The sequence below is a fragment of the Sinohyriopsis cumingii genome, unplaced genomic scaffold (assembly GCF_028554795.1).
Source record: "Sinohyriopsis cumingii isolate HCF-2022 unplaced genomic scaffold, ASM2855479v2 utg000198l, whole genome shotgun sequence".
NCBI lineage: Eukaryota > Metazoa > Mollusca > Bivalvia > Unionida > Unionidae > Sinohyriopsis > Sinohyriopsis cumingii.
The window spans coordinates 3573148-3600073 of NW_028315875.1; the positions used below are offsets into that span (position 1 = coordinate 3573148).

General features: G+C 33.8%; 1 protein-coding gene across 4 annotated transcripts in view; it reads right to left on the reverse strand.

Annotated features, from left to right (window-relative positions):
• LOC149774591 (transmembrane anterior posterior transformation protein 1 homolog) overlaps positions 1-25842 on the reverse strand; it is a 51120-nt gene extending 25278 nt beyond the window's left edge. The window contains exons 1-7 of one of the 4 annotated variants that reach the window (XM_089945101.1): positions 24046-24313; positions 16161-16246; positions 13976-14106; positions 11757-11881; positions 6685-6847; positions 4797-4932; positions 2924-3021 (exon numbers count right to left, since the gene is read on the reverse strand). In XM_089945101.1, coding sequence (XP_089801227.1) covers positions 2924-3021; positions 4797-4932; positions 6685-6847; positions 11757-11881; positions 13976-14104 — 651 coding nt within the window. In that variant the 5' untranslated portion in view covers positions 14105-14106; positions 16161-16246; positions 24046-24313. Of the gene's footprint in view, positions 1-2923; positions 3022-4796; positions 4933-6684; positions 6848-11756; positions 11882-13975; positions 14107-16160; positions 16247-24045; positions 24314-25761 lie in introns of those variants that run through there. The other 3 variants (XM_089945103.1, XM_089945100.1, XM_089945102.1) reach the window with 3 other exon arrangements.
• Positions 25843-26926: the final 1084 nt, after the last annotated feature.

Consider the following 26926-nt stretch of genomic DNA (forward strand, 5'->3'; position numbering starts at 1 on the left):
GGGTAGAATTAATGAGGATCATAATGACCATCATGTTGGATGTTGAATGGGTAGAATTAATGAAGGTCATAATGACCATCATGTTGGATGTTGAATGGGTAGAATTAATGAGGATCATAATGACCATCATGTTGGATGTTGAATGGGTAGAATTAATGAAGGTCATAATGACCATCATGTTGGATGTTGAATGGGTAGAATTAATGAGGATCGTAATGACCATCATGTTGGATGTTGAATGGGTAGAATTAATGAAGGTCATAATGACCATCATGTTGGATATTGAATGGGTAGAATTAATGAGGATCATAATGACCATCATGTTGGATGTTGAATGGGTAGAATTAATGAAGGTCATAATGACCATCATGTTGGATGTTGAATGGGTAGAATTAATGAGGATCGTAATGACCATCATGTTGGATGCTGAATGGGTAGAATTAATGAGGATCATAATGACCATCATGTTGGATGTTGAATGGGTAGAATTAATGAGGATCATAATGACCATCATGTTGGATGTTGAATGGGTAGAATTAATGAGGATCGTAATGACCATCATGTTGGATGCTGAATGGGTAGAATTAATGAAGATTGTAATGACCATCATGTTGGATGCTGAATGGGTAGTGACCATCATGTTGGATGTTGAATGGGTAGAATTAATGAGGATCATAATGACCATCATGTTGGATGTTGAATGGGTAGAATTAATGAGGATCATAATGACCATCATGTTGGATGTTGAATGGGTAGAATTAATGAGGATCATAATGACCATCATGTTGGATGTTGAATGGGTAGAATTAATGAGGATCATAATGACCATCATGTTGGATGTTGAATGGGTAGAATTAATGAGGATCATAATGACCATCACAGTAGATGTTGAATGGGTAGAATTAATGAGGATCATAATGACCATCACAATAGATGTTGAATGGGTAGAATTAATGAGGATCATAACAACCATCATGTTGGATGTTGAATGGGTAGAATTAATGAGGATCATAATGACCATCATGTTGGATATTGAATGGGTAGAATTAATGAGGATCATAATGACCATCACGATAGATGTTGAATGGGTAGAATTAATGAGGATCATAATGACCATCACAATAGATGTTGAATGGGTAAATTAATGAGGATCATAACAACCATCATGTTGGATGTTGAATGGATAGAATTAATGAGGATCATAATGACCATCATGTTGGATGTTGAATGGGTAGAATTAATGAAGATCATAATGACCATCATGTTGGATGTTGAATGGGTAGAATTAATGAGGATCATAATGACCATGTTGGATGCTGAATGGGTAGAATTAATGAGGATCATAATGACCATCATGTTGGATGTTGAATGGGTAGAATTAATGAGGATCGTAATGACCATCATGTTGGATGTTGAATGGGTAGAATTAATGAGGATCATAATGACCATCATGTTGGATGTTGAATGGGTAGAATTAATGAGGATCATAATGACCATCACGATAGATGTTGAATGGGTAGAATTAATGAGGATCATAATGACCATCACAATAGATGTTGAATGGGTAGAATTAATGAGGATCATAATGACCATCATGTTGGATGTTGAATGGGTAGAATTAATGAAGATCATAATGACCATCATGTTGGATGTTGAATGGGTAGAATTAATGAGGATCATAATGACCATCATGTTGGATGTTGAATGGGTAGAATTAATGAGGATCATAATGACCATGTTGGATGCTGAATGGGTAGAATTAATGAGGATCATAATGACCATCACGATAGATGTTGAATGGGTAGAATTAATGAGGATCATAATGACCATCACAATAGATGTTGAATGGGTAGAATTAATGAGGATCATAATGACCATCATGTTGGATGTTGAATGGGTAGAATTAATGAAGATCATAATGACCATCATGTTGGATGTTGAATGGGTAGAATTAATGAGGATCATAATGACCATGTTGGATGCTGAATGGGTAGAATTAATAAGGATCATAATGACCATCATGTTGGATGTTGAATGGGTAGAATTAATGAGGATCGTAATGACCATCATGTTGGATGTTGAATGGGTAGAATTAATGAGGATCATAATGACCATCATGTTGGATGTTGAATGGGTAGAATTAATGAGGATCATAATGACCATCACAATAGATGTTGAATGGGTAGAATTAATGAGGATCATAATGACCATCACGTTGGATGTTGAATGGGTAGAATTAATGAGGATCATAATGACCATCATGTTGGATGTTGAATGGGTAGAATTAATGAGGATCATAATGACCATCATGTTGGATGTTGAATGGGTAGAATTAATGAAGATCATAATGACCATCATGCTGGATGTTGAATGGGTAGAATTAATGAGGATCATAATGACCATGTTGGATGCTGAATGGGTAGAATTAATGAGGATCATAATGACCATCATGGTGGATGTTGAATGGGTAGAATTAATGAGGATCATAATGACCGTCAGAATAGATGTTGAATGGGTAGAATTAATGAGGATCATAATGACCATCATGTTGGATGTTGAATGGGTAGAATTAATGAGGATCATAATGACCATCATGTTGGATGTTGAATGGGTAGAATTAATGAGGATCATAATGACCATCATGTTGGATGCTGAATGGGTAGAATTAATGAGGATCATAATGACCATCATGTTGGATGTTGCACTGTTATGCAGTGCAATGATACTTATGCTGTAATAAATGCTTATACTGGATAACCTCTAGGGATACATGTATCTACCTAGCAGTAGAAAGGGGAGGTAATGTTGATGCAGGTATGACTGGAGATAAATGGTTTGTCTTTCCAGGAGTTTTGCATTTGAGAAAGTAGTGTGATGTGATCTAGAAATGTATATGACTGAAAAATTCTAAAAATAACTTTACATTATTTGACATCATGATGGTCAGAAGGGCCTTGTTGTGTGAGTTAAATGCGACATTCAACACTGTAGCTTGGAACAAAATCAGCAGTGCATGGAATACTGGAGTCAAGTTAAGGATAAAAACAACTTAGTATTAAATAAAATGCAAAACTACATACCAGGTATTAGGCTACTTCCAATATCTGTATTTAGCTATAACCAGAAGTAGTTCATTGAATGCAGACACATATATTTACCATATAAGGAAATGGTATATATTTTTACTTAACTACAGTCAATACCACTACCACTGGACACTGACCAACAGCAACAATGTTAAGCTAATTGGACTGCTTCTAAAATATATAATAATATAGAAAAAAACATACATGTGATGTAGGTTCAGTTGGGGCTTATGTTTGTACACCAAGATATAGTAAAAAAACATACACAATTGTTGTCATCATTATCATCTCTATCACCCCTCTTTAATAATAACAATCAATTCCAAAGTAGGATTATAACACGCAAGTATTACAAAGGAAAACAGAAACTTCATTCTTTAATAATGACAATCAAATCGACCAAACACAAACACAACTTGCTAGTATATCATTCATTCCTGGCATTGTGGATTACAGTGGCAGCTGGTGACAGGTACTATAGTCAAGTTTACATTCATATTTACAAAGGACTGAATCAAGGTCAGTGGTGTTTATGTAAATTTTTGCAATGCAGTCATTCATAGTATTTTCGAATGCACATTTTGCCTACAAGAATAATGCTAGCTGGTTGCATTCTGCAGTTAGTTTCTCATGACAGTGAGTTTATATAATACATTTTTATTATTATTATTATTATTATTATTATTAACATACAGAAATAGTCCCTATGTGAGCAGCTTGTACCTATTTGCATGAGAATTGATGTACGATTTCTGAGTCAGGGAACATTACTTTGATTAGATCTGAGAAATGAAACTGGAGACAGTTTGGCTATAAAACTGCCAAAAAATTTATTTCAGCATGTGTAACTCTAGCCACATTTGACGCAGATTCTACAAACATGGATTGAATTCAGCAACGGCATATTTGTTGACACTACATGGTTAACATGCTTTTATGAGATGTGATTTCAGCATGATGTGTAATGTTCTTCTTGCCACCATAATTTAAAATCAATTTTAAAGAAAGAGCAGAATGTATATCCATGTCCTTTCAAACTTGATTCCAACCAATGAAACTCCAGTTTTCTTCCATCATTGAATTTTGTATAATTTTTCTGTTGCTGAGATTTGTGTTTCTTTTTGGCATTGGCAGAAAATACCAACGTAGTCATCTCAAGAAACTTCAAACACCAAAATCACACCTACCATGTTTAATGTCACTTGAGCTCTTGTGAATTTCTACCAATTCTGTTTTTGCAATCAACAGTGTGTGGCAAAACAGTAACACCATCTTTAGTGCTAATCTTTATGATGTGACTGTGACAATCACACAGAATTGATCAAAGTGACAGTATAGATTATAAGAAAAAAGGTTGTTGAATCACAGATCCCTTGACGAGTGCTAACTATGGCAACAGCACCTCCATTCTGGTAAGCTAAAATGGGAATAGGATATCAGTGTAAATTTATAACAGTCTTAAAATGAACATAAACTGGCAGAATGCTTAAGAAGCATGTCCTTGTATCACATGATTTAAAATCCAAATATAGCTAAAATATGACCTGTTCAAAGAACTAAGCAGAGTACACATTGTGAAAAGATACTGCACCTCTATGTAAAGTCATATTCAGTTGACTGAATGCCCGAATAAATTCAACTAAAGGTAATCCTTTCCTAAAACTGGTACGTATTCATACAAACATCATGGACACTTGATATAAAGGATACTAACATAGATGATGGCTATCAGTAGATGAGGTAGAACCCCAAGGCGTTCTCGCTTTCTGTCTCGAGGTTCTGTGGCTGTCCAGAACAAAGCATCCAAGATGTCCTGACCAAAACTAGACAACAGGCGATCTGCTACCTAAAAGACATTAGATATTTTCTAGATCTGTTTGAACATGCATTTAAAAATTAAGTCAGCAAACAATTACAAGCATATGATAAGATATTTTCTGGTGCAAAACATTTTAGTATAAATTTAGAGTTTTTTCTGGTGTAGCCTGTAATTTAAAAGATAAAAAGAGACTTAATACTAGATTCCTATGTCTTGTAAGTAAACAAATTTGTCAACTTTTTACTGTTATGAAAATTTTTCATAGGATTAAACTTGTGCTCCACTATATGATTGGTAGAAAGAACCAAACTAATACTAAAATCGCTTTAAAACTGTTCAGGTGTGTAGAGTTTATCTATGCTGCCACAACTATCTATGTCTCAACGAATCAGCACACAAATGTAATATTATGCATATTTAATTTGCATTGTATGTTGGCTTATCTCAATGATTATATGTTATTTATATCTGCATTCTATACCTGACCTTTGACCAAAATCAAGTAAACAGTGTACATGACCAGTGACATTTATTTTGTAAAGAATAATACATTTATAATATTTTTCTATGAGTATAGAATAAATATTTAGATCATTATCAATGGAAGAATCTGAATGAAGGATATTAGTTTTTCAGTTGGAAATTCCTAAACTTGTTGATAACTTTGAATGTTTTACAAAGGAAACTAACCTAAATCCTTGTTCTAATATTGTATCTCAATTTCTTAAATAATGTTGCTTACTTTGAAAATTACACATTCTTGCCATAACATCCAAAGCAGAGTCATTCTTATTATTGTGTTCAGTTTTTAATTTGGGTGGCTTAATTTAATTGGACTTAATTTAATTTAGCTGAATTGGGTGCAGTTAGAAAGTGCCCAATAATATTCTTGGACTAAAACATTAATTTGGAAATATAGTGAATTCAGACAAAGGACATTTTGGATTCTATTATTGTGATACATCAAAAGACTTAACACATGACCACATTCCAGGCCATTGGTACATTCAAGACTAGAGGAAAATTAACACATTCAATATTGGAATTTATGTGGAATACAACTAGAATTCAATTGGAACTTCATGCATCTGAACTTGTGATAAAACATTAAGGACTAGTTAGCATTTATTTCACAATATTGTAAGTTCTTTCTAAATTTTCACTTTGTATTCTTGGGAGATAAATTATTTATTAATTTTACTAAAGTTGTTGGTTTTCACTCCTCTGTTACTTAGTTTAAGACCACATAGCCATAACAATAATTTATCTTTTGTTTAAAGGAATATAAGTTACATTATAAAAGCAAGTCAATAAATGATCAGTAGGTTTGTAATTCAATCTTCACTACCAGCTATTTTTTGTAAATTACTTTTTCCAAAGCCCAACTTCCCAAGTCAATTTTTGGGTCATAATTTTACCAAGTACTGTGTATAGAATTTATTTAAATAAATATGAATATATATATATATGATGTAAAAAAAAAGGTTTGATAGAATTAGTTCATCTTTGCTGCAAACGCTTGTCATTATGTCCTACAGGCAAATTTAAAAAACATTTAGGGTAAAATCTAATCACTGATACCATCTCCATTGTTACTACTGCCAGAAAGTGCCACCTGCCTTGCTATCTACTGCTACAAGTTAAACAATAAAAATTTCATTATCATCGTTATAGCCACTATTTCATCTTAATTATCATCACCACTATCATCAGGATAATGCACATCTATTTTAACATTTGAACCTGCAAGGAAATGAATATACACACACAATAGTATACCTCCATCATGTTAAAGAAAACATAAAGCTTAATGACAGCTTGTCCCCTCACTAGATGGTACATGACCGATGTGTCTATTTCATTAATGATGAAGAAGCAGGTCACTGCGATGATTCCCTTCAGGATGTCACAGATCTGAGCTGGCTCTAGAAGCTTACGAGACCTAAAGAACACAACATATGCTATATATACTTTTCAAGGTTTTCTAGATTTATTACAGATAATGTTATCTAGAGTTGTAATAATATGATGTAGAGGTGTAGCAGTATTATCTAGATTTGCATGACTATCTACTGTTATCTTAGGTTATAGTAGTACTATCTAGAGTTTAGTATTATCTAGAGTTGTAGTATTATCTAGAGTTGTAGTAGTACTATCTAGAGTTGTAGTAATATCTAGAGCTGTAGTATTATCTATATTGTAGCAGTATTATCTAGATTTGCATGACTATCTACTGTTATCTTAGGTTATAGTAGTACTATCTAGAGTTTAGTATTATCTAGAGTTGTAGTATTATCTAGAGTTGTAGTAGTACTATCTAGAGTTGTAGCAATATCTAGAGCTGTAGTATTATCTAGAGTTGTAGTAGTACTATCTAGAGTTGTAGTAGTATTATCTTGAGTTGTAGTAGTATTATCTAGAGTTGTAGTAGTACTATCTAGAGTTGTAGTAGTACTATCTAGAGTTGTAGTAGTACTATCTAGAGTTGTAGTACCATCTAGAGTTGTAGTATTATCTAGAGCTGTAGTATTATCTGGAGTTGTAGTATTATCTTCAGTTGTAGTAGTACTATCTAGAGTTGTAGTACTATCTAGAGTTGTAGTAGCACTATCTAGAGTTGAAGTAGTACTATCTAGAGTAGTAGTATTATCTACACTGTAGTAGTATTATCAAGATTTGCATGATTATCTACATTGTAGTATTATCTAGAGCTGTAGTATAATCTACATTGTTGTAGTATTATCTAGAGATGTAGTATTATCTACATTGTAGTAATATTAGCTAGAGCTGTAGTATTATCTAGAGTTGTAGTAATATTATAAAGAGCTGTAGTATTATCTACATTGTAGTAGTATTATCTACATTGTAGTACTATTATCTAGAGTTGTAATATTATCTAGAGCTATAGTATTATCTACATTGTAGCAATATTAGCTAGAGCTGTAGTATTATCTACATTGTAGTATTATCTAGAGCAGTAGTATTATCTACACTGTAGTATTATCTAGAGCAGTAGTATTATCTACACTGTAGTATTATCTAGAGCTGTAGTATTATCTAGAGCTGTAGTATTATCTACATTGTAATAGTATTATCTAGAGCTGTAGTATTAGCTTCATTGTAGTAATATTAGCTAATGTTGTAGTATTATCTAGAGTTGTAATAATATTATCTAGAGCTGTAATATTATATACATTGTAGTAATATTATCTAGAGCTGTAGTATTATCTATATTGTAGTAGTATTATCTAGAGCTGTAGTATTATCTACATTGTAGTACTATTAGCTAGAGCTGTATTATTATCTACATTGTAGCAATATTATCTAGAGCTGTAGTATTATCTACATTGTAGTACTATTAGCTAGAGCTGTAGTATTATCTAGAGCTATGGTATTATCTACATTGTAGCAATATTAGCTAGAGCTGTTGTATTATCTACATTGTAGTAATATTATCTAAAGCTGTAGTATTATCTACATTGTAGCAATATTATCTAGAGCTGTAGTATTATCTACATTGCAGTAGTGTTATCTAGAGCTGTAGTATTATCTTCATTGTAGTAATATTAGCTAGAGCTGTAGTATTATATAGAGTTGTAGTAGTATTATCTAGAGCTGTAATATTATATATATTGTAGTAATATTATCTAGAGCTGTAGTATTATCTACATTGTAGTAGTATTATCTACATTGTAGTACTATTAGCTAGAGCTGTAGTACTCTCTAGAGCTATAGTATTATCTACATTGTAGCAATATTATCTAGCACTGTAGTATTATCTACATTGTAGCTGTATTATCTACAGCTGAAGTATTATTATCTTGAGTTCTAGTATTACTATCTAAAGTTACAGTATTATTATCTAGAGTTGTAGTATTATTATCCTGAGATCTAGTATTGTTATCTAGAGTGTAGTATTATTATCTAGAGCTCTAGTATTATTATTTATAGTTGTAGTATTATTATCTAGAGTTATAGTATTATTATCTAGAGTTCTAGTATGATCTAGAGTTCTAGTACTATTCTCTAGAGTTGTAGTATTATTATCTAGAGTTATAGTATTATTATCTAGAGTTCTAGTATGATCTAGAGTTCTAGTACTATTCTCTAGAGTTGTAGTATTATTATCTAGAGTTATAGTATGATCTAGAGTTCTAGTATGATCTAGAGTTCTAGTACTATTCTCTAGAGTTGTAGTATTATTATCTAGAGTTAGAGTATTATCTAGGGTTCTAGTATGATCTAGAGTTCTAGTACTATTCTCTAGAGTTCTAGTATTATTCTCTAGAGTTCTAGTATTATTGTCTAGAGTTGTAGTATTATTATCTAGAGTTATAGTATTATCTACATTGTAGGAGTATTATCTAGAGTTGTAATATTATCTACATTGTAGTAGTATTATTAAAACTTGTAATATTGTCTAGAGCTGTAGTAATATCTACACTGTAGCATTATCTAGAGTTGTAGTATTATCTACATTGTAGTAGTATTATCTACAGTTGTAATATTATTTATATTGTAGTAGTTTTATCTAGAGTTGAAGTATTATTATCTGAAGTTCTAGTATTATTATCAAGAGTGATATTATTATTATCTAGAATTGAAGCATTATTATCTAGAGTTGTAGTATTATCTAGAGTTCTAGTATTACTATCTAGAGTTTTAGCATTATTATCTCAAGTTGTAGTATTATATTGATTTGCATTATCTAGAGTTGTAGTATTATCTCAAGTTGTATTATCTAGAGTTGTATTATCTAGAGTTGTATTATTATCTAGAATTATAGTGTTATTATCTAGAGTTTTAGTAGTATTATCTAGAGTTGTAGCATTATTATCTGGAGTTGTAATATTATCTAGAGGTGTATTATTATCTAGAGTTGTAGTACTATTATCTAGAGTTGTAGTAGCATTATCTAGAGTTGTATTATTATCTAGAGTTGTAGTAGTAATAATCTAGATTTGTACTATCTAGAGTTTAACTATTATTTAGAGTTGTAGCATTATTATCTAGAATTGTATTTTCTAGAGCTGTAGCATTATTATCTAGAGTTGTATTTTCTAGAGCTGTAGCATTATTATCTAGAGTTGTATTATCTAGAATTGTACTATTTATCTAGAGTTGTAGCATTATTATCTAGAGTTGTAGTAGTATTATCTAGAGTTGTAGTAGTATAATCTAGATTTGTACTATCTAGAGTTTTACTATTATATAGAGTTGCAGCATTCTTATCTGGAGTTGTATTTTCTAGAGCTGTAGTATTATTATCTAGGGTTGTATTATCTAGAATTGTAGCATTATTATCTAGAGTTGCAGTAGTATTATCTAGAGTTGTAGTAGTATTATCTAGAGTTGTGCTACTATCTATAGTTGAACTATTATCTAGAGTTGTAACATTATTATCTAGAGTTGTATTTTCTAGAGTTGTATTATTATTATCTAGAGTTGTATTATCTAGAGCTGTAGCATTATCATCTAGAGTTGTAGCATTATTATCTATAGTTGTAGTAATATTATCTCTAGAGTTGTACTATTGTTTAGAGTTGTACTATTTATCTAGAGTTGTAGCATTATTATCTAGAGTTGTATTTTCTAGAGTTGTAGCAATATTATCTAGAGTTGTAGTAGTATTATCTAGATTTGTAACATTATTATCTAGAGTTGCATTTTCTAGAGTTGTAGTAGTATTATCTGGAGTTGTAGTAAAAACTGAAGAGTCACACTCAGATTTTCACAAATATATATGAGATAAGAACTGTCCTTAATGGTTGGAAAGAAACGTTATATTTTAAAGTTCTGCATTTTTTGTGGACAAGGTGACATCTACTGTGAAAAATGTGGCAGTTTCAAAATGTCATGCTGCATGTTAATAACATAATTTCAGGTTATAGCTCTAAAGTTTTCATTTTAAAATAAAACACATCAACTACAAACTGCACACTACTAAAATATGCCTTGTCATTCCAATGAAATTATGATATTCATAAATCTTACCAAAACCATATCTGGATGTGATTGATCACACGGCATCAATGCAGATGGAACCATCTCATATTTATTAAGATTACACATATCATCATCTCATTAAGTCAACAATAACGTTGTGGTATCATGTAAAGCAAAAAGCATAATGTCCAAGTATGTAAAATGAGAATGAATAGCCATCTTCAAGCCTGGCTTGGTTACTTCTTAGTTTTACAATTAATAATAGACATAGAGTATTAGTCTATATAACAGTCTTGTATGAATATAGAGCAGTAGTCTACATTATTGTCTTGCTCGGTTAGTAATTTGTACAGTTTTAGTGTTAATAATGATATACAACAGTATTCTTCAGATCTTGCTTGGTTAGTAATTTGTACAGTTTTAATATTGACAATGATATAGAACAATGTTCTTCTGGTTTTGCTTGGTTAGTAATTTATATGGTTTTAGTATTATTTAGTATTCTTCAATCTAACTTAGTAATTTGCAGTTTTACTATGGGTAGTATGGGAGACACATCTCATCATGGGAGACAATCTCTTGCAGCAAGGAGGTTTACATGTATGCATAACACACCAGCAGATCCAGGTCTATGTTGTTTGCTCTACTGAGTACTTCTAATTCAATGCACTGACCCTGAATGCCACTGCATTATACAACAGCATTCATGGGTCTATACAGCTTGGGGACCTGACTCATAAGTGAGTATATAGTAACTATTTCTTACTTCCTTTTCCTATGACTTACTTTAAAGTGGCCTATCAGCCCCCACCTTCCCTTCCCCATGGAGCAAGCCTCTCTCACACTATGATTACTTTAATAACAATTATCTTCTTTGCGAAAAGTTCTGATTATTGTTGACTTACCTACTGCTCCAAATTCCACAGGGTTGTGTAAAAATCCTGACAAAAGCCAAAAGGATTCTCAGAGGCAGAAATGTGAAGAGAAACAAAAAGGCATCTACACACAGGAAGAATCCAAATAAGCAAAACTGAAAAAACAAAACAAAAAAAGGGATTAAATGGAAATTATGAATTATAAAATATTTTACATTCCATTCAATTCTCTACCCCTTTAGTGTCAACTACTGTGAAACATCATACCCAATATGACCACAATGAAGATGCAGTTTAGGTCAAAAGGAAGATGGATGAGTACATGGACACATGTAGAGATAGACATGGATAATCACAATATTTTTGCAAAAGTGTAAACAGAAAGGTTCATGACGTTATCTCAGCATTTTTTCGCATTTATTGGGTTTAACATTTTGGGCAAAATAGGTAATAATTTGCAATCATAACATCAGACAAAAGCAATACTGCTGGTTGTAAAGATTATTTTAAATAGTATTTTCTTCTGCATATCTGCATGAATTTTAGTGGAACAGAATGACTGCACAAATCTTAAACAGGGCCAAGAACAATTTGAAAAAGTACATTGGGGACAGTACACTAACATTCCTACAATGAGTACAGTACACTAACAATCCAACACTGGATACAGTACACGAAAATTCCAACACTGAGTACAATACACTAACACTCTACATTGGAGAGAGTAGACTTACATTCATAAACTGGGGACAATACACTAATTCAGAACAATCTGTTTCCAAAACAAGCTAAACTAAATGAGTGGCACTCCTACAGCTGTAATGCTATATGTGATATTACTAAAGCTGTAATGCTACATGTGCTATTCCACCATACAGCTGCAATGATCTGTGTGCCATTCCATCCTACAGCTGCAATGATCTGTGTGCCATTCCATCCTACAGCTGCAATTATATATGTGCTATTCCATCCTACAGCTGCAATGATATATGTGCCATTCCATCCTACAGCTGCAATGATCTGTGTGCCATTCCATCCTACAGCTGCAATGATATATGTGCTATTCCACCATACAGCTGCAATGATATATGTGCTATTCCACCATACAGCTGCAATGATCTATGTGCTATTCCACCCTACAGGTGCAATGATATATGTGCCATTCCATCCTACAGCTGCAATGATATATGTGCTATTCCACCCTACAGTGCAATGATCTATGTGCTATTCCACCATACAGCTGCAATGATCTATGTGCTATTCCACCATACAGCTGCAATGATCTATGTACTATTCCACCCTACAGCTGCAATGATCTATGTGCCATTCCACCATACAGCTGCAATGATCTATGTGCTATTCCACCATACATCTGCAATGATCTATCTGCTATTCCACCATACAGCTGCAATGATATATGTGCTATTCCACCATACAGCTGCAATGATATATGTGCTATTCCACCATACAGCTGCAATGATCTATGTGCCATTCCACCCTACAGCAACAAAGATATATGTGCTATTCCACCCTACAGCTGTAATGATCTATGAGTTATTCCACCCTACAGCTGCAATGATATATGTGCTATTCCACCATACAGCTGCAATATATGTGCTATTCCACCTTACAGCTGCAATATCTGTGCTATTCCATTTTACAACTATAACAATATACATGCTATTCCATTCTACAGCTTGAAGGACCTCCATGATGTACCATCACATAGTTGTAATGATGCTTACTTCTTCCTGATTCTGTCAGAATCATAAAATGTAGCTGACAATATGTTCCATGTAGTGAAAGTTAAGCAGCAATGGCTGGCATGTTCTTCAGTTGTTGTAACAGAGGCACTAACCACTAGTTGTGATCAGTTGTAGGTGTTAAGAATCTTACTCTCTCCAGAAGATGCTGTACTTATAAAGGTACACTGCTAAACATCACACTGACTTGTAAATTTCACATCTGACAAAGGCACAGATTTGTAAATTTCGTGTTTAGCCAAGTCAGCCAGTGACAAACTCAATCCAAATATGTAACAATTAGCGTTTCATAATTTACACATTGCCAAAATATGCATTTCAATCACAAAACTGAGAGAGGAAATCATGATAAATTACACTGCTTAAACTCAGTACTTCACAATTAAACAACACAAAGATTAATTTTCTGTCATTACAAACACTATGTGTGAGTTTTCAATTTAAATGACGTAACATTACTACCACATGACATTCCAATCATCTTACTTTTTCCAATTCCCTGGGTGTTTTCATGAATGTGTATACCCTCTCCCTCTTTTGCGTAAACTTTTCTTCCTCCCTCTCCAACAGGTAACCTCTCCTAAGCTCAGCAGCAAAAAATCTAAACAGACCCATTTCTGAAATTTGTATAAAGATAAATGAAATAGCAGCATCAGCATGATATTCAATCTTACGCTTCAATTAAAAAAATTAAATTATAAACATTTCTTCTAAAAATCAGAGAATGAATATACAGGACTTAATGAATTTGTTTATATTTATATAAAACAATATTCTGCACAAAAATGCTTTCTCTGCATACAAGGAGAATGCGCACATGCCTCTACAAGAAATATTTTCAAAACTTCACACAAAATTGTTTCTTCTATTCCAATGTATTCTTCCTCTGTACGGAAAACGACCAAGTCAGTATAGGCCATGTCAGTCTGTACAATCATTGATGAACATGAGCTCACTTTATTTAGGCTATGCTTATTTCATATCAATTTTTAGCAAAAACCACATTATGACATATTTAAGTTCCATACATGTATATCAGACCACAATTCAGAAGAACAGACACATCAGTCATGTACCAGGAAATACTAGCACTTCAGAATGAAAACTATATGTATGTGACAAATATACCCCAAAACTGAGATTACTAGACAAATGTCCCCAAAACTGAGATTACTAGACAAATGTCCCCAAAACTGAGATTACTAGACAAATGTCCCCAAAACTGAGATTACTAAACAAATGTCCCCAAAACTGAGATTACTAGACAAATGTCCCCAACACTGAGTTTATTAGAGAAATGTCCCAAAACTGAGATTACTAGACAAATGTCCCCAAAACTGAGATTACTAGACAAATGTCCCCAAAACTGAGATTACTAAACAAATGTCCCCAAAACTGAGATTACTAGACAAATGTCCCCAACACTGAGTTTATTAGAAAAATGTCCCAAAACTGAGATTACTAGACAAATGTCCCCAAAACTGAGATTACTAGACAAATGTCCCCCAAAACTGAGATTACTAGACAAATGTCCCCAAAACTGAGATTATTAGAGAAATGTCCCAAAACTGAGATTACTAGACAAATGTCCCCAAAACTGAGATTACTAGACAAATGTCCCCAAAACTGAGATTACTAGACAAATGTCCCCCAAAACTGAGATTACTAGACAAATGTCCCCAAAACTGAGATTACTAAACAAATTTCCCCAAAACTGAGATTACGAGACAAATGTCCCCAACACTGAGTTTATTAGAGAAATGTCCCAAAACTGAGATTACTAGACAAATGTCCCCAAAACTGAGATTACTAGACAAATGTCCCCCAAAACTGAGATTACTAGATAGATGTCCCCAAAACTGAGATTATTAGAGAAATGTCCCAAAACTGAGATTACTAGACAAATGTCCCCCAAAACTGAGATTACTAGACAAATGTCCCCAAGAACTATGGAACCTGAGTATAAGACAAGTGTTCCCAAGTACAACAGAGCCAGATTACAGGACAGGTGTTTCCACACAACTGTGGAGCCAGAGTATTTGACAAGTGTTGATGTGGAGCCAGATTTTTATACAAGTATTCCCAACAACTGAGGAGACAGAGTACTAGACAAATGTTATCAAGAACCAAGGAGCTAGAATATCAGACAAGTATTCCGAACAACTGAGACAGAGTACTAGATAAGTCTTCCAAAGAAATGAAGTGACATAGTACTAGACAAGTGTTCCCAACTACTGAGACAGAGTACTAGATAAGTCTTCCAAAGAAATGAAGTGACATAGTACTAGACAAGTGTTCCCAACTACTGAGACAGAGTACTACACAAGTCTTCCAAAGATATGAAGTGATAGAGTACTAGACAAGTGTTCCCAACAACTATGAAGACAGAGTACTAGACAAATGTTCCCAACTACTGAGACAAGAATACAAAACAAGTGTTCCCAAGAACTGAGGAGACAGAGTATAAGACAAGTGTTCCCAGGAAGTAAGGTACCAGAGTATTAGACAAGTGTTCCCAGGAAGTGAGGTACCAGAGTATTAGACAAGTGTTCCCAGGAAGTGAGGTACCAGAGTATTAGACAAGTGTTCCCAGGAAGTGAGGTACCAGAGTATTAGACAAGTGTTCCCAGGAAGTGAGGTACCAGAGTATTAGACAAGTGTTTAGACCTACTGTGTTTAAAAAGACTCAGCTAAGTGCATACTGCTGTCTTCCTTTCTAAGAGCTTCAAAAGTTCTGTATCACAACTGGTTGGGCATCTAACAATTGAAATGTTATTAAATGTAAGGGTTAAAGTGATGGAAAAGACTAATCACTTAATTATTTTCAATAAAAGTGAAACTAATATCCTTAACATTAAGCCAATGTAGATATAGTTTTGTCTGGTACAGTATTTCTTCCAGTCTGTAGGACACAGAACAATACTGTGCTTTCAAATGTGCTATTATCTTTCACGATGCTAGTGCTTAACTAACTTGTTTAATTTTGACCTAATTATTATTTTTATTAGAAATCTATTTTATATGATACACCAGATGAAACACCATTGGTTACAGAATAGAAAAGAGTCCTTTCTCCAAGTCTAGTATGTCAAGTGACATTAAACTGATTTGTTACAAACTGTTACAAATATAACAATGATAATGATGATGAAGATGATGATAAATATTATTGTAATCATAATCATCTTTTGAAATCTAGCTGAAATACTACTGTGGAAACTTATTTGTGAAAACAACTCTCAGCTATTAATGTTATTGCATTCGCTATAAATAAGTTAGTTTTTTGTACATTTGGTTATTACGAATTTAAAAGTAATTTATACTTGTTTTTTCTTTGCTTAACTCATAATGTTATGCATAAACTTCGCACATCATTATTATTACTAAAGCCTCGTATTATATCACTCCAAATTACCAAGACACAGCTACAACATCTATCTTTATTTGTACTTGCACTGATTGCCCTTAATATGTGTCTTCATAATTTTGATGGCTTTAAACATATATCACTGGCTGAACTACTTTATCTACTCCAAACTGGAGGCAGGAGATGTTTTGGCTTCAAAGGCTGTAAATCCAAATTGTTGTGAATCTTTTTGATTAAGTATAATGTTGCTGCAAATATTAAGTGTGTTCCCTTTGATGACTGCAGCAATACCGATTCATCTCTTGGTTTTATTTATTCATTAATTCTGCTTAAAGAAGATATCAAAATCAATTCATTCAAGTCTTTACAATATCTTACCAAAGCTGTAGTGGCTTTATTAAACAGAATTCCCTTATGTTTTCAAAATAATCCCCATAACATGACTGAATTCAAATTAAGTAATTTAAAAACTTGTAATCATGATTAATCAGGAAAATAAAACAGGGTTCTGGAAAAAACATTGTCCTGTCATCCTGACTGGGGAAAAACTGATTGGTCCTAATAAAACTAAACAAAGTACAATTCTCCCCCGTTAAAATGCAGTAGTCATGGTCCATAACTGCCAACCATGGTATTTGCCAAAAAGTGGTATAGCAAAAATGATCAAATTTTATGAGTGCACTTGTATATGTGAGGCAGTTGTTGTGTGAACAACATGCCAGACAAGTGTACAGTAATAATACTAGTTTATATAAATTAGTTTTTTTATTGCATGGTATTTATAAATTTAACTTATCTGAAAACAATATTTTAAAAAGTAAACAAAAATATAATACCAGGTTTCTGGTTGTTTCTTCAACCCATGCTGTTGTACATAAAATAGACCTTATTATGAGTAACATCCAAAACAATCATATAAACACCTCATTTTAATAAATATACATGCCAGTTATAATTTCTATCTACAGCTGCATCAAGTTCAAACTGATTTCAGATGATGAAAACATTTCATCACTTTCCCCTCAAAAATGATTTCATTTAGGTTGCACTTGAGGCCTGACATCGAAAGCTTCATCCTTTCTTATTTATGAGCTCACAACTGCATATTTACCAATTCTACACCCATTTTGCAATTAAATAAATGAATTCCTGTAACAAGTGTACTGGATAAGGTTATCATTTTTATCAATAAAATGACTTTGTTTTCAGTTCAAATATTAGTTACATATTACTGAGTGATGTCACATCATGTGCAACATACAAGACATGGAATAACAAAAAAGCAACAAAATGAGAAACTTGCATGTATCCAATCCATTTACAATCCAGTAATATACAAAACAAACTATTTGTAGACAAAAAGTTCTAATCCAAATAGAATATACACTGTTCCTTTACATGATTTGCATTTCCTACTGATAGTATTTCCTGATTTTATGATGTTTGAGATGGGATCATCCTTGGTTTGTTTCTTTTATAAAGCAAAGTCTATGATATTTCTCAGCTGCATAATTTTCAAAGGCTTTCTTGAATGCAAATTTGGATTTGAAAACAGCATAAGGTATTTCCAGCTGATTCTCCCGGTCACTGTCAGTAGCAGATCCTTCTTCCTTTTAATCAGGATCAAAGCTTTCACTTTCAGTGCCTAGATAGAACTGGATATGTCAACATCAGTTATACATTCATCAGTAGGGCAGTCCTGATCAATTCTGATTCAGTGCTGAACATTGTCAAAAGAGTTAAAATGTCCCCAGCTGTAGCTTCTTCAATATCATCCACTGTGAATCCCTCAAAATCACAATCCTATTCACAGAATGAGCTTTCCCTTTCCTGGATGTCTCTATTGTGAGATTATATGTCATAATTCACTTGTAAATAGGGACAATACTGAACTCACTTTTAAATCTGATTTCACAAGTGACACTTTATTAGGTTTTTTCTTATACATATACATATCCAACTCTTTTGACCACTAAGAAATCTTCCAAAAAAATTCAGGCCACTGAATAATTTAAACAAAATAATAGTCCTGCTCCGATTTGTTGAGAAAAAGAACTCATTCTAACCAGTAAATTAGCTGAAAAATGAGATTATCTTGCGACCAAATTTTTTTTTTAAATTCTGGTTGTAACAAGAGTCTCAGGACACCTCTTCCCTTAAATCATGAAATAGAAAGTCCCTAAACTCCATGCATTACTTAGAGCATACTTATATTCAAAATTCATTTCACAAATCATTTTATAATGTTTAACATTTACATTCTGCAGTTTAGGTTTAATTTTAACCCCAGTAATAAATATAGGATCGAAAGTACCAGTAAGTGTCTCATGACTGACTTATATTGACTCAAGACGGGAAGGTAAAGGACTTCAAAGAAAGAATGTCATTCTTTGGCTGGTGCCTGATGATAGATTCAAGAAAAAAAAGTCACCTAAAAAGTAACTTTCTAATCAAAATTGCTTCTTAATGGCATGAAACAACTACTTATTGACTGCAGCTATTAAAAAAGTACAGACAAATTTGTACATTAAAAAATTATCATAGCAGGGCCTGAAAATAGTGGTGTCCAAGGTCCAGAACCTGCAATTTTACCATCTAGCCTAAAAGCTATATATGTGTTAAAAGTCTGCAAACCCATTTTCCAAACAATGTATATTAAAGTATTCATCTGCAGTCTGAAACACTCCAATGCAGCAGAACAAATTGTGTTTCCATTCAGCCAACTATCCCTATTTATTGTTGCCAACCCTAGCATATTTTTCACCCCGAGGTAAAAACAATTTATATAAAAAATATTCAAAAATAGTGAAATTCATTTGTACATCACGTTAAGCCCAGTACTTGATGTGCTTAGTACATTATATATACTAATCATTATCATACATATAATGTTTATACATTTTTCTTTAGAAATCTCAATCTACCTACTCTAATTTTAAAAGCAGTGCATTATTGACATGTTTTGGTTAGAATATAAAATGCTGAGAGATCTTCACAAAAATCAATTTCAATCATTGTTACTTGAAGTATACTTATGTTTTTTGAGTACAAGGCAGTCAGACTGAGACACTCTGTTTAAAATAGAAAACAAGTGAGTCAAAGGAAGCAAAAATGAGGAAAATGACCTGAACATCCCCACCCCCAAACAAAATAAAATATGGCAAACAAGTATCTAAGGTATGGTGAACATATAAAGAATACTCGAAAGAAAATATCATCCGTGGGTCAAAATGATGGTGAGACAGGAAAACTATTGTGTTCAACGTGTCTGAAATTTCATTATTTAGGTGACAGATCAAGCAAGCTTTATGGTAGTATGTACAACTTAAAGGTAGCGGTATCATAACAGAACCCATACTATGACACTAATAAGGCTGACCCAATTCATGCAAGAACATTTGCAACTGTGCCTTTGTATTGAATCTGATGTCCAAGCACACTCTCTCAAGTAATCAATGTCAATTAATAATATATGACTACACATAAAGGTATTGAGGAACATTTGCAACTGTGCCTTTGCATTGAATCTGATGTCCAAGCACACTCTCTCAAGTAATCAATGTCAATTAATAATATATGACTATATATAAAGGTATTGAGGAACATTTGCAACTGTGCCTTTGTATTGAATCTGATGTCCAAGCACACTCTCTCAAGTAATCAATGTCAATTAATAATATATGACTACATATAAAGGTATTGAGGAACATTTGCAACTGTGCCTTTGTATTGAATCTGATGTCCAAGCACACTCTCTCAAGTAATCAATGTCAATTAATAATATATGACATTTTTAGGCATAGCTTTCATATGTTTTAAAATTATGTTAATATATGATGCGATATTATTTTTTTACTGAATAAAATTAAGAAAATACATGTCATTATTGTAACAGGATGAAACTAGGTGGAATTGGATCTAGCAACAAAAATTAACACAATCAGTACTGACTATATCGTTTGGTTTAAAATCTTACCCCTCGACAACTTATTTAATGGCCACTTCTACTAAATGTTGGTTATGTCTCACCTACTTTGATCCAGTTAGGAAGACATGACTTAGAGTGTCACATAGTGAATATGGAACATTCAATTCCTTTTGGTGGATTATTGTTTGTTCTATAGTCTGAATATTTTTCCCCATTTGTTTGTACCCCCCATACCAATTAAACAAACGAAAAGCATAAATAAGATTAACAATATGGAGATTTTAGTCAGTTCATTCATTGATTTATAATTTCAAACCTGATTATGACCAGGGAGCCTCTAACACCATTACTGTCTGCGCATTTCATACCAAACAGAAGTTATCAGTGTCAAACATCACACTGCTCGCCAGTCCTTTCCATTTCCTGGACAAGTCCATTTTCAGCAAAGAGGTGGATGCACAATGATACATTGATACATGTATGCATATAGAAGGTAAAAACAATGTTGTCTGCTTTGATATTTACAATGTCAAATCAAGCGAGTGAATATTGGATCAACTCAAAAAAATCAGATAGCCCAACCATGGGGGCACTTCTAATTGAGGATAGGGCCTGTCCTGTATTCTAAAAGAGGTGCCTGTCTGGCTTGTTTAAAAAAAACTCAAATTTGTCTGAGAAAACATTAACTGCGCTGATGAAATGCAGAAATGTATTTTCAAAGATGTTGACTTACCTGCCATAACACAGCGCAATATAATTAAAATCAGATTGCAACTGTTCTACATGAAGTGGAGATCTAATTTTAATCAAATTGTAACATGCCAAGTCATGCTAAAAACACAATTTTGTATTCTGAATCCTCTGATACAGTTGTGTTTTGAGAAAACACAATTTTCAGTAATATTTGAAAATAGAAGAAAAAAATTTCAGTACATGACCATTACATGCAGCATAAATTAATGGTAAACAGTCATGACTGGAGCTGATGTAAAATTATCCTTTGGGCAATTAAAATAGCAGTAATTAAAAGGCAAAAAAAGAGGTCAGGTATCAACCACCATTTCACATTATTTAATTGGCTCACAATAATAATAATAATAATAATAATAATAATAATAATGCTTTATTTATAGAGGGTGACTCATTAGTCAAGGACTATTCTCCCTTGAGGCCCTCTTAGGAAAGTATAACAATGCACATTATATGAAGATAGCAATAATTACTGTTTATTTTAACATGTTTAGTATTAAAATACTAAATTCCTTTATCTATTAGAAACACATACATGCTCATGATATTTCTTCTTAAATACTCTAATATTTTCAGCAGATTTTACATGTACTGGAAGCTTGTTCCACAGAACTCTACCAGAGTATTGGAAACTATTTTTAAATTGCTCTGTTCTTGGTTTTGGTGCTAGAAGGTTTCCATGTGATCTTGATCTCAACTGGTATTGTGTTGAAAAAGGCCTGAATAAGTCCTGAATATACTCTGGTGCAGTTCCATGTAGACATTTAAATAAAACAACTGCCTTGTGAAAATCTATCTTGTCATATACTGTGAACCATTTGAGTTCTGTAAATAATGCTTTTGAGGGATGATCAACAGATGCATCTAAAATTACATGTGCTGCTAGTTTCTGAAGTTTATAAATCCTGTCAAACTCAGATTTAGGACAGTTTCCCCATACATTAGAACAATAATCCATTGTCGGAAGAATATATGACTTGTAGCATAGACTGCGAGTTTCCATAGGTAAATATTTCTTGATTCTGCTGTGAAGGGCAATTTTGGATGACAGAGTTTCACAAAGCTTATTAATATGGTCATTCCATAATAAATTATTATCTACGGTCACACCTACAAGCCTTTCATTTTTGACATTTTCTAATGGATGATTATTTATTGCAAGAGATAGTTTTGGGTTCCCTGACTTATGTAGCTTTTGTGATGTCCCCAAAATCATACATTTTGTTTCACCATCCTATTTTGTTGTGCCCAGTTTTGGACTCTAATAAGGTCTGAGTTTAATCTTGTTTGAATAACTTCAGTATCAGAACTAGATGTATAGCTAGTGAGATGAATTTGAAGACTGCAGAGGGTGTGCCCATTGTGCTAATTTGCATAGGTACAATCAGAACATGGAACAACCCAATACCGGTAAATCAAAGAGATGCTAGACGTGTCTGGGAGAAAAAAGTTACCACACATCATTGCTGTGAATGAGAATGTTTAATGCTACGTTTCTGCAGCATGATGTCCCACCCAGTCACATTATCCTGACACCAGGCTGACCAGTCCCAACATTAACCTCTTAACACAGAGCACAAAGCGAAGTAGCTGTTAGTATCATTTTTGTAAGTCTTTGGTATGACTCTGCCGGGTTTTGAACCCACAACCTCCAACTTCTAAGGCGGACACTCTAACCACTAGGCCATCGTAGCAGTCCTCTAGTGAGTGTAATGATGGATGAACACTAATGACACCTGCATTACCTTCAAACCTCCAAATAAATTTATATTTGAATTTATCAATTGCAATGTTCTGTAAGAAATACTATTACAAAAAGGAAAATTTTGGGCATATGGAAATTGTTTTCTCAGCTTGTAGAATCTCAGGGTTTATGATTTTTTTAAGTCATCAGCCCTGGGCATGGTTATAAAAAAAAAATCTTTGTGCACTGATGACAACTACAAATATGCCTTTCAACTCAACAGGCAGTGTAATTTATATGTATGCGTGTGCAGAGGGATATAATTCTCAACTCTTAACCTGACTGTAATTTACAGAATTAACAGGCAGTTATCAAACAGGATGAACTATGTCACTGTTGTCTAAGGAAATTATACTTACCCAAAGTGTACATAATATGGCTCAGTGCTAATATGGAAACTCCATTAAGCATGAAATCCACAGACCATGACAATGTTCGGGCCACCCTGGTCACAGCCCAGTTAGAAATTAAAATCAATAAATGAATGTAACGACTCAGTTCTGTGGATTTTTGTTGTTGTCATTATTGAAATCGGTGGGGGGGAGGTACAATCGAACGGGGATTTAAGCAAAGACTACAGTCCTGGATAAACAATAACCACCCATCAGAACTGCATAAAAGGGACAATTTGATCAGTATGGCAATTTAATCGTTGGAATATCTCCCTTACAGTGTTGCATGTTAATGCGATTGAATGCGCCAAAAAAATAGGAACATTAGTCAGGAACTGTCGCAGGGTCAGATTTCGAACCGCGCGACTGAATCACCTTGGCTTGTTAGAAGAGATGAGGATACTGTCACTGACACTAGTTTTCCGTGTTTACTGACAAAAACCAGTGACTGTGTGAGCCTTGCAGCAATTATTTATGTTCAAGGTAGTTTTGCAAAACCTATATACGATCAAACAAAGTGCATTTATTGTTGAGGTTGTCTGCGCAGGTCATACTTTTCTGTTCTCTCTGAATTTCATGAAATTTTCATAAAATAACTAACTAAGACAGCCGGTCACTGTCGGAAATAGTTTACAGTTACCTTCGTTTTGAAGAGCTCATAAAATGGTAATACCTAAAATGCAAACCAAGTTATGGACTTTTGAGAGAGTGACGCATGTGAGAAGTTGTTTGCATTTGTAACACACACAGTGGAGAGAATGTTGGCATACCTCTATGGTACTTTGATGCAATGTGGCTAACATTTCTTTGGATACTGTACTTATGGAAATTGTACATGATCTAAACACACTGCTAATAAAATGACTGCTCCCTTATGCTAAAAAAATCAGCCTGAATTAGTCTAAAGTACGCTATCTTTAGCACCTATTAAAATAGGGAAAATTATTTTTGCCCAGCTAAACAATACCAGCTTCTAAAATTGCAATGGATCAAATACCACATATATAAAATGTATTTAAAAAAGTGATTGGCTCTTCTTTTTTTTTACAATTTACCTCATACGTCCAGGTAGTGAAAATCACCAAGCGGAGCTAGAAGTTTTTAAAAGATGCACATCTGGAGTAAGGCCAAGCTGTATACCCTATAGCCCATATTATACCCATCAATCATACACCAAAATAAAGGGAATTAAAGGTTCTCTGAACAATATCTAAGATATACAAGGTCTTTTTTGAATAGCCTGTATAACAAGTGAGGGAACCCAGGGAATTTTTTTTTTCTTTAAAATTCTAACCTATGCAAAATTTAAAACTGTAGAGCGCCACCTAAGGCAAGGCACCGAAAGTAGTATAAGGGACAGGGGACAGTTTTAATGTACAAATTTAATTCCGCAATCAGCGACCTAGAATAAAAAAATCATACAAAAAATCAAATACACAAGTGAAGTCTAAAAGGTCAAAAAATTTGGACGCCTATATTAAAACAAAGTATAAGAATATTCTCCACTTGACCAGAGAAGTCAATGGCAGTTCATAGCAGAAGAAGTTTATGCACCCCAATCCCAAATGTCATTTTTGACACCATGTGATGCTCACAGTACAACCGCATGACCTTTCTAAGAAGGCAGATCTGCAAAACAGTGTGTACTAAACGGGCTGATGCAATTGAAAATGTGGTCATCCAAGCCGTTTTTGAGATATTCTACTTGCCCCAAGGGACCACCACCCCCTTCCGGGGCGATATAGCGACAATGGGAAAAATACATTATAGACAACACACACACACACACACCGGACGATATAGCGACAAGACTTTTCAGATCACCCTGTGACGATATAGCGACATGGGGAATTGAACATGGGGAATATTGGGCTTGTATACCGACAAGGGAAAGTTGGGTTGTTGTATAGAGATAATAGGTACGGAATAGGTGAGATGACGTCACGGTACTGGACATTGGCAGCAATGTCCACCAGGCGTTCTATAAAGTGATATGTCCCGCTCCGCCAGTCATTCTATTAAGTTATATGTCCCTCCCTGCCAAGCATTGTTTTATTCGTATAGTTTCACTGCTGAACTATCTAAACTTACCCGCTCCGCCAATCGTTATAGCCTTTCACGGTGATATAGCGAAATAAGGTTAGTCAGGTCACGGTACTAGACATTGCCAACAATGTGACAAGGAGCTTACCTCAATCGGATCAAACAGCGAATAGACGGGGGTAGCGGGTAAATTCAGCTAGATCAGCGGGTAGCGGGCACAGGGGCTCGTATCGTTGCCTAAAAGTGACCTGTCATACATGTACTATATAAGCAACAGAGAGGGTGAACCGACATTTTTCTGGAACGTCATTTTTGAAGAAAAAATAAGGCTTCCTAAGAAAACGAAGAAAAAAAATAAGGTCAGTAACACCAAACCGAAGCCTCTAACTTACCGAGAGTTTTTATAATTGGGTTATTTATTTATTTTTTTACTTTTTCTTTTGTCGTTCGTGATTTTCTAAATTTGTTTACCCGCCGGACGTTTCTTTGAAGTCGCACCCTCTCTGATGCTATAAATGTATGAGTAATTAAATCATTATTATATCAGTAAGGGAATCTCACACAGCTAGATTAGCTCGAAAGCGACTAGAGGCAATTAAAAATATATCCCTGTTCGAGATGCTGTCAAGCAGCAACTACAAGCGTGTCAGGAGTCCCAGATGGAATTTGCAAAAGGTACAGAACAGTTGTTTAAACCAGTTACAAAGGCTACCGAAAGAGTTACAGAGGCTACCAAAGGTCTGAAGCATTTATCGAAGTAGAACGTAGACTTTTAAACGCAGATGATACAGCGTACGGAATTGATGATCGAGTTGATTTTGTTAATAATGGTAACATAGAATTATTTAACAGTGCTATATACAGGATTAAGGGAAAAATATTGAATCATATATTTGCTGATATTGCTACGACGATATTGGGTCTGGCAAGCTACAGCGATGATTACTCGAGGTCAGCTGTATGGAACTCGGAGAAAGATGAAGTTGAACTCCGGTTTTTGATTCTAAAGCTTTAATAAATGTTTGAGTTGAGTCTTGGTTAATGATAATTTGTTTGGACCGCCACTAGAAATTTGATCTTTCTTTAGTGTTATTTTTGTTCCGCATTTACTTGCAAGTTTTGATTGTAATTTTTTCACCTGACCGGAAGTCAGAGTGACATTAGCGTGACTATATAACATTATAAATATCATGAGCGATTTAATTACATGTTT